Raw genomic sequence first — 12,347 nt, 5'->3', positions numbered from 1 at the left:
CTCGTCTTTGAGACTTTTTTTTGCCTGGGGCACATTAGGAGAGATAACAAACAATTATGGACATGGCAAGACATTGATTTCACAGAAGAAAAACCGGCAAAGCTCAGAATGTTTCCCTCCCCCCCCCAAACAAACTTGCAAAGCACCTACATCCCTCCTACACAATTGAAACGCAAATGCAGAAAAAGAAAAACTCTGACTTTATATATATATTATATATATATATGCTTTCGTAGATTTTCACGGGTACAGGACACCCTGTGACACCCTCAAACACCCCTTTAGTGTCCACCAACGCCCTCTCCCCCATATATATATATATATATATGGGGGAGAGGGCGTTGGTGGACACTAAAGGGGTGTTTGAGGGTGTCACAGAGATGCCACAATGGGGACCACAAATCCAGACAAACATACCCAACCAAGATTCCCAGTCCCTAAGAATGAGAAACATATACACAAATAGCTAGTTCCCTGGGATCCTAGAGTGGATGGCAGCTGGCCCTGCCTTTTAGTTCTATTTGGGGGCTGGTTAAATTTGGGCCTAGACAGATTTCTGCTTTGGCTGGTGCTAGATTTAGCTGTGGTCCCTCTCTGTCTGTCGCTCTTTCTCTTTTTCTCTCTCTCTCTGTGCGCGGCTGGGAATCTGTTCCCTCTCCCCTCGTCGTGGTGCTCATATTTCTGACTGGTCCTGGCGGATAGCTTGCGGGGGGGCCTGACAACTCTGATATTTATAGCCCATCAAGTAGCCCAACTTTCGAACCCACAGCCCCAGCCGGGAAAGCTGTTTCCCAGTGGGGATGCTTCTCTCCCTGTCTGCCTTCTCACCCACTCCAACCTCTCTGCCCGCCAGATCTCCTGAAGGTCACCAACTTGCGGGTGAACTTGACCAAACTCCACACCCTGGGAGACGACCTGCTGGATTCGCGGCGGGAGATCAAGGAGAAGTACTACTATGCCGTGTACGAGATGGTGCTGCGTGGGAACTGCTTCTGCTATGGACATGCCTCAGAGTGCGCCCCCCTCGCCCGTAGCCCTGCTGACATAGAGGGCATGGTAAGGCGCTAGGAACACTCATAGGCACTTGATTAGGCGTGCCGACTCCCCCCACAACTTATTTGTTTCATTTATTTGGTTTATATATCACCCTCCATCAAAAGATCTCAGGGCGGTTCACAAGATAAAAATACCAAGATACAGTGGTACCTCAGGTTAAGAACTTAATTTGTTCCGGAGGTCCGTTCTTAACCTGAAACTATTCTTAACCTGAGGTACCACTTTAGCTAATGGGGCCTCCCGCTGCCGCCGCACAATTTCTGTTCTCACCCTGAAGCAAAGTTCTTAACCTGAAGTACTATTTCTGGGTTAGCGGAGTCTGTAACCTGAAGCGCCTGTAACCTGAGGTACCACTGTAAAAGCACAAATAATTGAAACAGAATTAAACAAAACAATAATTCCCTTTCCACAAACGCATTTAAAAAGCTGTGGGATATTACTCGGCCAAAGGCCTGGTTGAAGAGGAATGTTTTCGCCTAAAGATATGTAACGAAGGCACCAAGCGAGTCTCCCTGGGGAGAACATTCCAGAAGCAAGGGAGCAACCACAGAAAAGGCCCACTCATCTCTTCAATTTTCTAAGGCTGCGAAGAGATGGTGCCAGGCTTATCTCAGTGGCAAGGGAGTTCTGCATTCTTGGGGCCGTCATTGACTAGGCCCTCTCATGAGCCGCTGCCACCCGAATTTCCGAGAGCGGCAAAGCCATTGTGAGGGCCTTCTCCGCTGATCTTAATTCCCAGGCTGGTGTGTAGAGAAGGGTGGTGCCGTGGTCTAAACCACTGAGCCTCTTGGGCTTGCCGATCCTGGATGATGGGACTTGGAGTCCAGCAAGGGTACCAGGTTAAGGAAGCCTGCTTTAGCATTTCTCTTTTTACTAGCTAAAGGCAGAGATGAGGAACTGTGCAGAGCTCTGGGGTTTTAGCCTCTGACCGCTGGAACATATTCATAATTTCCCCCAGCCATGTGAAAAAGCACATGCATTTTCAAGTCTATCTTAAGGACTAGAATCATGACCCAACTACTTACTGGGGCACCAACTTAGTTCAAAATATACATAGCCAACGTGGCCTTTGTCCCCTACATGGGGTGCAAGCATAACTTTTGTGGATGTGTACCTGGGAAGGGCGCGGCATGCCCATGATGTAGGGTAAGAAGGTCGTGTGGAGTCTGAACGCAGGAGAGCAGACAAAGACCTGCCCTCTTCCATTCACCGTGGGCGTGGCCTGGGTCTCCCCCTTTCTCCGCCCGCAGGTGCATGGCCGCTGCGTCTGCAAGCACAACACCAATGGGCTGAACTGTGAGCAGTGCGACAACTTCTACCACGAGCTGCCCTGGCGCCCGGCTGAGGGGCGGCGCACCAACGCATGCAAGAGTGAGTATCTGATTATATACCACCCACGATCCAAAGATCACAGGGCAGTTTACAATATGAAAACACAAAAATACATAACACAGTAACAAACAAAAAATACTGACCCCCAGTTTAAAAGACCATAGATTGTTTGAATTAGCCAAAGGCCTGGGAGAAGATGAATGTTTTTGCCTGGTGCCTAAAGATCTATGTAACAAAGGTGCCCTGAGTGCTCACTGGAAGGACAGATTGTGAAGCTGAGGCTCCAATACTTTGGCCACCTCATGAGAAGAGAAGACTCCCTGGAGAAGACCCTGATGTTGGGAAAGATGGAGGGCACAAGGAGAAGGGGGCGACAGAGGATGAGATGGTTGGATAGTGTTTTCGAGGTTACCAGCATGAGTTTGAACAAACTGTGGGAGGCAGTGGAGGACAGAGGTGCCTGGCGTTCTCTGGTCCATGGGGTCACGAAGAGTCGGACACGACTAAACGACTAAACAACAACAACAACAACAAAGGTGCCAGGCAAGCCTCCCTGGGGAGAGCATTCCACAGGCAGGGAGCCACCACAGAAAAGGCCTGCTCATCTCTTCAGTTTTGAAAGGCTGCAAAGAGATGGCGCTAGGCTTACATCCGTGGCAAGGAAGTTCTGCATTCTTGGGGCCATCACCGAGAAGGCCCTCTCATGAGCCACTGCCCCATGAATTTCCAACAGCGGTGAAGCCATGAGGAGGGTCTTCTCCGCTGATCTTAATTCCCAGGCCTGTCCGTAGGGAGGGAGATGCTGTTTCAGATACCTGGGGCTGAGGTTATTTAGGGATTCACATGGATTTGGGACTTGGTGAGGTCAGGGCTTTGGATGTGATTGCCGCCTCTTGACAGAGTGCAACTGCAACGAGCACTCCCACAAGTGCCACTTCGACATGGCCGTGTACCTGGCCACCGGCAACAGCAGCGGCGGGGTCTGCGATGACTGTCAGCACAACACCATGGGCCGCCACTGCCAGCTCTGCAAGCCCTTCTACTACAAGGACCCCACCAAAGACATCCGGGACCCCAGCGTGTGCCGCGGTGAGAGCCTGCCAACTGTATTGGGGCGGGTGGCTGGGTGGAAACGGGGCTGGGGTCTGCATGTTTGCAGGGACGAAGGACCTTTCTTGTGGAAAGGCTACCACTTTCAGCACTAGGAAAATAACTGTGTATGCTTCATAGGGTGCAGGTGCGTGGATCGGCTGATGGCTGTCCTGACTCCCCATTCCTGCAGAACAGGAACTTGAAGGAAGAGCCTTCCTGAGGGCTTTAAAATGTTTAGGTTGCTGCGATGGATAAAAAATTCAGTGTATTGTATATAGCCAAAGTCCTTCACAATGAATAACAGAGGGCCTAAGCATGGTATTCCTTTAAAACAGGGGAAGGCAACCTGAGGCCTGGGGGCCAATCGCCTTCTCAATCCGGCCCGCAGACGGTCCAGGAATCAGCATGTTTTTACATGAGTGGAATGTGTCCTTTTATTTAAAATGCATCTCTGGGTTCTTTGTGCAGCCTGCCCGGTGTTTTTACATGAGTAGAATGTGTCCTTTTATTTAAAATGCATCTCTCAGTTATTTGTGGGGCATAGGAATTCGTTCATTCCCCCACCCCAAATATAGTCCGGCCCACCACATGATCTGAGGGACGGTGGACCGACTCACAGCTGAAAAAGGTTGCTGACCCCTGCTCTAAAATCAGACAGCGTAAGGCTATAGAGATTACAGTATAAAAATTTTAAATTACAATGCTGGAGCGAAGCCGTCAGAATGAATTTGGCTGCCAGAGATGCAATTTGTAGGTATTTATCAGCTAAGAGTTCAGCTCTCACTTCCTCTGGGGGATATACAAATTGCTAGCTTAAGACGCAACAGGCAATATGCATAATCAATCTGAGGCAGGGGGTCTAACCCTCAAAGCTTTAGATATTGACCTGAGACCGACAACCCTTACTTTTTACCACATACAGTGGTACCTCGGGTTACATACTCTTCAGGTTACATATGCTTCAGGTTACAGACTCAGCTAACCCAGAAATAGTACCTCGGGTTAAGAACTTTGCTTCAGGATGAGAACAGAAATCGTGCGGTGGCAGCAGGAGACCCCATTAACTAAAGTGGTGCTTCAGGTTAAGAACAGTTTCACGTTAAGAACGGACCTCCGGAACGAATTAAGTACTTAACGCGAGGTACCACTGTATATAGGAATGGGGTGGGCTCAGCTTAGTGCAGGAAGCGTTTCTGCTCCTTAGCAAGCAATCTTGCTTGCTAGGTGGAATCGCTCAGTAGGTGGGATCACCTGTCCTCTCCTTCTTTGGCACCTCCTGAATCTTGATGATGGACGTATTCATGCCTCTTCTTGCTTTCCTTGGAAAGAGAGGCTTCTGCGTCGCAACCCCTGACTTCCGTGTGGCTGCACTGTAGCCTGCTGTCTTAAGGACAGGAGTCCCATCCTTTGCCCTGTGCATCACTTGCATGTGGCTCTTGGTAGGCTGCCCACTAAGGAATGTGGCTCTTGGGTTGATAAAGGTTCCTCACTCCCTGTGTTCATCTCCTTGCCTGGCGCATTTGAGCCAGACCCCTTAACTCAGGGGTCAGCAAACTTTCAGCAGGGGGCTGGTCCACTGTCCTTCGGACCATGTGGTGGGCCTGACTATACTTTTGGGGGGGGGGGAATGAACAAATTCCTATGCCCCACAAATAACCCAGAGATGCATTTTAAATAAAAGGACACATTCTACTCATGTAAAAACACCAGGCAGGCCCCACAAATAACCCAGAGATGCATTTTAAATAAAAGGACACATTCTACTCATGTAAAAACACCAGGCAGGCCCCACAAATAACCCAGAGATGCATTTTAAATAAAAGGACACATTCTACTCATGTAAAAACACGCTGATTCCCGGACCATCCACGGGCTGGATTTATAAGGCAATTGGGCCAGATCCGGGCCCCGGGCCTTAGTTTGCCAACCCATGCCTTGACTCTACATAACTGCTTAACTTTGCACTCTGCCTAGTTCCCACAGCTTGCAAAGAATATTGGCATGTGGGTTTTGCTAGCAGAGCCTTTTTTAAAAAGGCCTGTGCCTGGCCTTGGCACGTTCCCTCGAAAGCTCAAGGCCCCACTGTTTGGCATCGGTGCGGAGCGTGAGAATCTGCAAAGGTGGCAAGCCTGGAGTCCAGTTTCGGAAGCTAACGTGGAGTTGCCAAAGCCGAAATCTTCTATTTTGCATCACCAGGACCCCTTTCTTCCTGCACCTGCGGGTTGGGAGCTTCCAAACAAAGTGCTCTTTCTTTGCTGCCGAGTTAGCAGAGGCTGTCTTTGCACAGACACCGCTGTGTGGTTGCAGCAGAGCTTGCTGAGATTTAATTCGGGCAAGGTTTCTGGGCAGGCTTGAGGACTAGAACCCCTCTCTTTAAGAGCAGAAATGATTTCAAATAATAATAATAATAATAATAATAATAATAATAATAATAATAATAAAAATAAAATTTATTATTTATACCCCGCCCATCTGGCTGAGTTTCCCCAGCCACTCTGGGCGGCTCCCAATCAAGTGTTAAAAACAGTACAGCGTTAAATATTAAAAACTTCCCTGAACAGGGCTGCCTTCAGATGTCTTTTAAAGATAGGATAGCTGCTTATTTCCTTCACATCTGAAGGGAGAGCGTTCCACAGGGCGGGTGCCACTAGTGAGAAGGCCCTTTGTCTGGTTCCCTGTAACCTCACTTTTCGCAATGAGGGAACCTCCAGAAGGCCCTCGGTGCTGGATCTCAGTGTCCGGGCTGAACGATGGAGGTGGAGACGCTCCTTCAGGTATACAGGACCGAGGCCGTTTAGGGCTTCAAAGAGCAGCACCAACACTTTGAATTGTGCTTGGAAACGTACTGGGAGCCAATGCAGATCTCTCAGGACCGGTGTTATGTGGTCCCGGCGGCCACTCCCAGTCACCAGTCTAGCTGCCGCATTCTGGATTAATTGCAGTTTCCGGGTCACCTTCAAAGGTAGCCCCACGTAGAGCACGTTGCAGTAGTCCAAGTGGGAGATAACCAGAGCATGCACCACTCTGGCAAGACAGTCCGCAGGCAGATAGGGTCTCAGCCTGCGTACCAGATGGAGCTGATAAACAGCTGCCCTGGACACAGAGTTGACCTGCGCCTCCATGGTCAGCTGTGAGTCCAAAATGACTCCCAGGCTGCGCACCTGGTCCTTCAGGGGCACAGTTACCCCATTCAGGACCAGGGAATCCCCCACACCCAACTGCCCCCTGTCCCCCCAAAACAGTACTTCTGTCTTGTCAGGATTCAACCTCAATCTGTTTACGGTTTAAGAACCGCAGCTCGGCACAGCAGACCCGCTGTCGCAAGAAGGGAACAGATCTCTTTCAAGCAAGTGGAATGGTTTTCTTTTCTTACTAGTTTAGATAGGGATTAGCGGCTTCTCTTTGTGCCTTTAATTTTGGGGTTTGCTCTGCGCCCTCCCCGGACAGCCTGCGACTGCGACCCCGACGGCACCCTCGACGGCGGGGTCTGCGACACCCACGACGACCCGGCGCTGGGGCTGATTGCCGGGCAGTGCCGCTGCAAGGAGCACGTGCAGGGAGTCCGCTGCGACAAGTGCAAGACCGGCTTCTTTGGACTCAATGCAGAGAACCCCCAAGGTTGCCAACGTAGGTATCTCCAATGGGGTTTCCCTGGGCATATCCAGCTCCTTTTCTGAGCCATTTAGATGTGGTTCTGGGTGGGCTGCTTAGCCAGTGCAGCACACCACATAGACCAGTGGTTCTCAAAGGTTTGTGGTGCACCACACTGGTCAAAGAAACATTTCAGTGTAATGCAATACACTGTATTTTTCACTCTATAAGACGCACCAGACCACAAGACGCACCTAGTTTTTGGAGGAGGAAAACAAGAAAAAAAATATTCTGAATCTCAGAAGCCAGAACAGCAAGAGGGATCGCTGCACAGTGAAAGCAGCAATCCCTCTTGCTGTTCTGGCTTCTGGGATAGCTGCGAAGCCTGCATTTGCTCCATAAGACGCACACACATTTCCTCTTACTTTTTAGGAGGGGAAAAGTGAGTCTTATAGAGCAAAAAATACGATAGTATTTATTTATTTTTTTAAAAAAATAGTTTGCAGGGTATTTATTTATTTATTTATTTGATACAGCAAGAAAAGGAAAAAGGGAAAAAAAGAAAACACAAATATCCAAATTACACACAGGAATAACAATAGATGCAGAATTTTCTTAACAAACAATAAGACATAAATTGGTCTTAACACTAAAGACCCAACCTCCCATCTATTCCATATATCGAATTTATATAACTTATTGCCAATACACACTTTTTATTTTATTGAATTTATATACCACCCTATACCCGGGGGTCTCAGGGCGGTTCACAGGATAAAATCAAAATATAAAACCACAAAATACATAAATAAAAATTAAAAAACAGCCCAATAGCCCCTCCCCCAAATATATATAATTTTGATATCACCAATAATAGTTTGTTTGTCTTTCTGCTGGTCATCTTTAGGGTTAATTATAAGGGTAAAATATTTTCCATTTTTTTAAAATCAAACAGATATGACATTCCGGTATTTCTGAAAGAAACGTCCTCTATAATGTATTTCTTCAAAACCTTGTGATAATTCATTATTACCACAAGACAAAGCTATCTGCTGAATATCTTAACTGTTGAATATCTCAGTAGAGCAATCCTTGTGTTTTCACTGGTAATCAGTATAGAACAATGGTTATCTGGGGATTAAGCCATCAAATGTAAAATGTGGGCCTGCAAATCTTTTCAAAATAAGAACAAGAGCATCAAGTGATACTGAGGACGATCCCAGGACAATGCTAGGAGTTGTTTCTTTTCATTTTCCAATGTATTTCTTATCAATAAAAAATTTGGTGTGATGTGAGCAAGTTTTTATTCTGAAAGTGTGGCCCAGAGAACCACTGGCATAGAGTGCAAGACAGGCTAACCACAAACTGGTTAGACTTCAGTTCCCATCATCCTTGACTCTTGGAAAGGTTCGCTGGGGCTGATGGGTCCAAAAATCTGGAAGGCACCAGGTTGGGGAAAGCTGGAACAAGACTTTGGGGAGACCTGTGCTCAAATTCCTACACATTCCTGTAGCTCACTCTCAGGACAAAAGTTGATAAAAGTGTTAATGGCGTGATCTCATTTTATCTGTTGGTTGTGGGCAACCCCCTGAACTCCTGTTTGAAGGAGGCGTGGGATGAAACCAGTGCTATTTTTCCAGAAAAAGAGGTGCTCACGGAACTCACCATGATCTCTTGTTCTCTTATCATGGCAATGGCACCCACCTTAGAGGTGCCGGAACTGAGTTCCAGCGAGTTCCAGCTGGGGAAAAAAGCCTTGGGTGTAACAAATCTGAGTGAGTGCGTAATTAATTCTACAGATTGATGTTTGCTCCAGTTCAGCAGTAAACAGCAGAATTTCTCTGATCTGTGCCTAGAAATAATGGGACAAGTGTGGATGAGCTCAGAGTCAACTGGATCACCCGCCTCTCTCTCTCTCTCTCTCTCTCTGCTGGCTGGCAATTTCAACTCTTAATAGATTCATGAAAGAAGGCTTGGTCTTGCAGAAGCCATGCTGGGGCTGCTCCAGCAAGGCTTGTTCTTCTATGCACTCGGTTATTTTTGTCTTTAACCCACCAGGCTGCCAGTGCGACCCCCGGGGCACAGTGCAGGACGGGCCCCAATGTGACGCCATTGCAGGGGACTGCTTCTGCAAACGTTTGGTGACCGGGCGCAGCTGCAACCAATGCCTGGTGAGTAACAGGCTGCCCTGTTTCCCCCCCCTTTCCCTTTGCTTGGGTCCCCCCCCCCGACTGGCTGACACATAATTGTGTCTCTTTTTTTTCAGCCGGAGCACTGGGCTCTGAGCCCTGACATTCATGGCTGCCGGCCTTGCGACTGTGACGTAGGGGGTGCCCGCGACAACCAGTAAGGGGGCGCTGGAGAGAGCGTCCTGGGTGGGTGGGGGAGGCTGAGGAAGGTGGGACTGGGAGCACGATCCCAACAAGGGGCGCTTGAGGAGGGAGGGTGAGATAGAAACCCAATAATCAATGAGGTAAAGGGACCCCTGACCATCAGGTCCAGTCGTGACCGACTCTGGGGTTGCGGTGCTCATCTCGCTTTACTGGCCGAGGGAGCCAGCGTACAGCTTCCGGGTCATGTGGCCAGCATGACTAAGCCGCTTCTGGCGAACCAGAGCAGCGCACAGAAACGCCATTTACCTTCCCGCCGGAGCAGTACCTATTTATCTACTTGCACTTTGACGTGCTTTCAAACTGCTAGGTTGGCAGGAGCAGGGACCGAGCAACAGGAGCTCACCCCGTCATGGGGATTCGAACTGCCAACCTTCTGATCGGCAAGCCCTAGGCTCTGTGGTTTAACCCACAGCGCCACCCACGTCTCCCAATAAGCAATACCATAGACCAAAATGTGGGCTTTGCAAATCAGCTGAGGAGCAATCTCTTTGCATGAAAAGGACCTGCAGTGAGTTTTCCTGCAGTTGCTAGAAACTGCAGGAAGGGACAGGGCTCTTGCCCTTGGGTCCTGCTTTTGGGCTTCCCGCAGGGCATCTGGGGTGCTGGCCTGATCCAGCAAAGCTCTTCTGCTCCCCAACCCATATAGGAGGGTTTGTGAGAGCACGATCTGCTGTGCCAGAGATAGGACGGTCACTTTGGAAGGAGAGGTGAGGAAAGAGATGCAGCCCTCATCTCCTCTTTATTTGCTTATTTATTTATTGAATTTCTACCCCCGCCTCTCTTCTGGGGAACTCAAGGCAGCAAGCCTTGTTCATTGGCCAGGACTGAACTTGCTTAGCTTTATTCAGCAAGGGAGCAGCCTCCCAGCACCTTCCATGCAGGGCCCTTTTAGCTTGGTACTGGAGGAGATGGAGAGAGGAAAATGATTTGGGGCTGTATTTCGAGATGGACCTGGTTAATTCACACCTTCCAAAACAATAGTGGACTGAAACACAGGCACCTTTCAAAATTTGCGTTTCTCTAAACTCTGCAGTTCTCCGAGCAAGTAATGTGTGCAAAAACACGCGTGCCGGGGGAGAATTGTGCTTAACAAACGCATTCAGGGAGGGGGAAATTGCTTTGCAAAAACGTGTCTATTGGCCAAACTTGTACGTTGGGAGAAAATCATCAATGAATTTTCACGAGGACTTGAAGAAACTCGATTTGGAAATGTGGAGAGAGGGACGTAAGTGTAGAAAAATGAGAAACTGGAATAGACAGATTTGCCCATCTCTGTGCAGGAAGCGGGTGAGCGTGCTCTCATGGGCTAGAACTGCCTTCCCCGTTTGAGCCTCCCGCTTTGCCTTGCTGCAGGTGTGCCATGGAGACGGGGCAGTGCCGCTGCCGCAGCCACATGGTGGGCAGGCAATGCAGCCAAGTGCAGACCGGCTATTACCGCACCGCGTTGGACCATTATACGTATGAAGCGGAAGAGGCCCGGCTTCTCCAGGTGAGGACGTGGGCCTGCAGTTGCTTAAATGCAGGGGTGTAGGAAAGTGTTCTCTGCTGAGTACCGACAGTAGTGTCTACCCTGGCCGGCCAGGGTTTCGTAGAGTTGGAAGGGTACACTAGTCCAACCCCGTCTGGATGGCTGGGGCTGATGGGAGTTGTAGTCCAAGAGCACCAGGTTAAAGGTAAAGGGACCCCTGACCATTAGGTCCAGTCACGGACGACTCTGGGGTTGCGGCGCTCATCTCGCTTTATTGGCCGAGGGAGCCGGCGTACAGCTTCCGGGTCATGTAACCAGCATGACAAAGCTGCTTCTGGCGAACCAGAGCAGCGCACGGAAACACCATTTACCTTCCCGCCAGAGCGGTACCTATTTATCTACTTGCACTTTGACATGCTTTCAAACCGCTAGGTTGGCAGGAGCAGGGACCGAGCAACGGGAGCTCACCCCGTCGCGGGGATTCGAACCGCCGACCTTCTGATCGGCAAGTCCTAGGCTCTGTGGTTTAACCCACAGCACCACCCAACAACTAAGAGAAGCACAGTCTTACGGATCTTTCTCTTGGCAGGGAGCTGAAGTCATGGAGCGTGTGCACCTCACGGGCCACCCGGCTACGTGGACAGGGCTGGGTTTTGCCCGGGTGCTGGAGGGCGCTGTGGTGGAGTTCCAGGTCAACAATGTGCCCTTCTCCATGGAGTATGACATTCTGCTGCGCTATGAGCCTCAGGTGCCTCTGCTTTACCCTACAATACCTCTGCTCCATTCATAAAGAAACAGGGGGTGTGCAGTTTGGGCTTCTGATCTTCACATATATATCAAACTCTTTAGCGAAGCATTCAGAGCTTTACATGAAGTTCAGAGCAAGCATTTCTCGGGGGAATAAATAAAGTTTCGCCTCTGCCCCGCTGCTTTCCCCTGGAAAACCTGCTCCTTAGCACTAAATCGGAACGAATGGAAATCTGCTGAGAATCCGATTACCGTTTTTTCTAATTCAGTGCTAAACTGCGGGTTTTCCTGGGGGAAAGTGGCAGGAAAAAGGATGTGTGGATGAGGCCTTAGTCATATCCATCCATTTCAATGGGTCTATTCCGAGTAAAGCTTAGCTGAATATCACGAGTAAAGCTTAGCTGAATAGGTCAGCGACATACAATGCTTTAGCACGAAATACTATATTCCAATTAAATAAAAAAAATCCTTCCAGTAGCACCTTAGAGACCAACTAAGTTTGTTATTGGTATGAGCTTTCGTGTGCATGCACACTTCTTCAGATACCGAGTGTGCATGCACACGAAAACTCATACCGATAACAAACTTAGTTGGTCTCTAAGGTGCTACTAGAAGGAATTTTTTTATTTTGTTTCGACTACAGCAGACCAACACGGCTACCTCCCTAT

At 49.0% G+C, this 12,347-nt stretch overlaps 1 protein-coding gene and 1 long non-coding RNA gene across 2 annotated transcripts in view; one reads left to right on the top strand and one right to left on the bottom strand.

Annotated features, from left to right (window-relative positions):
- Positions 1-12,347, bottom strand: part of LOC309337428 — a 303,990-nt gene that overhangs the window by 48,991 nt on the left and 242,652 nt on the right. The window lies entirely within an intron of this gene.
- The window catches only part of LAMB2 (laminin subunit beta 2), a 64,755-nt gene that overhangs the window by 24,494 nt on the left and 27,914 nt on the right, over positions 1-12,347 (top strand). Inside the window, exons 7-14 of the mRNA XM_081852278.1 lie at positions 854-1,056; positions 2,307-2,427; positions 3,289-3,477; positions 6,928-7,107; positions 9,130-9,242; positions 9,338-9,417; positions 10,818-10,953; positions 11,522-11,680. Coding sequence (XP_081708404.1) covers positions 854-1,056; positions 2,307-2,427; positions 3,289-3,477; positions 6,928-7,107; positions 9,130-9,242; positions 9,338-9,417; positions 10,818-10,953; positions 11,522-11,680 — 1,181 coding nt within the window. The remainder of the gene's footprint in view (positions 1-853; positions 1,057-2,306; positions 2,428-3,288; positions 3,478-6,927; positions 7,108-9,129; positions 9,243-9,337; positions 9,418-10,817; positions 10,954-11,521; positions 11,681-12,347) is intronic.

Source organism: Podarcis erhardii, assembly GCF_964252035.2.
Source record: "Podarcis erhardii genome assembly, chromosome: 2".
NCBI classification, from domain to species: domain Eukaryota; kingdom Metazoa; phylum Chordata; class Lepidosauria; order Squamata; family Lacertidae; genus Podarcis; species Podarcis erhardii.
This window is presented reverse-complemented; position numbering and strand designations above follow the sequence as displayed.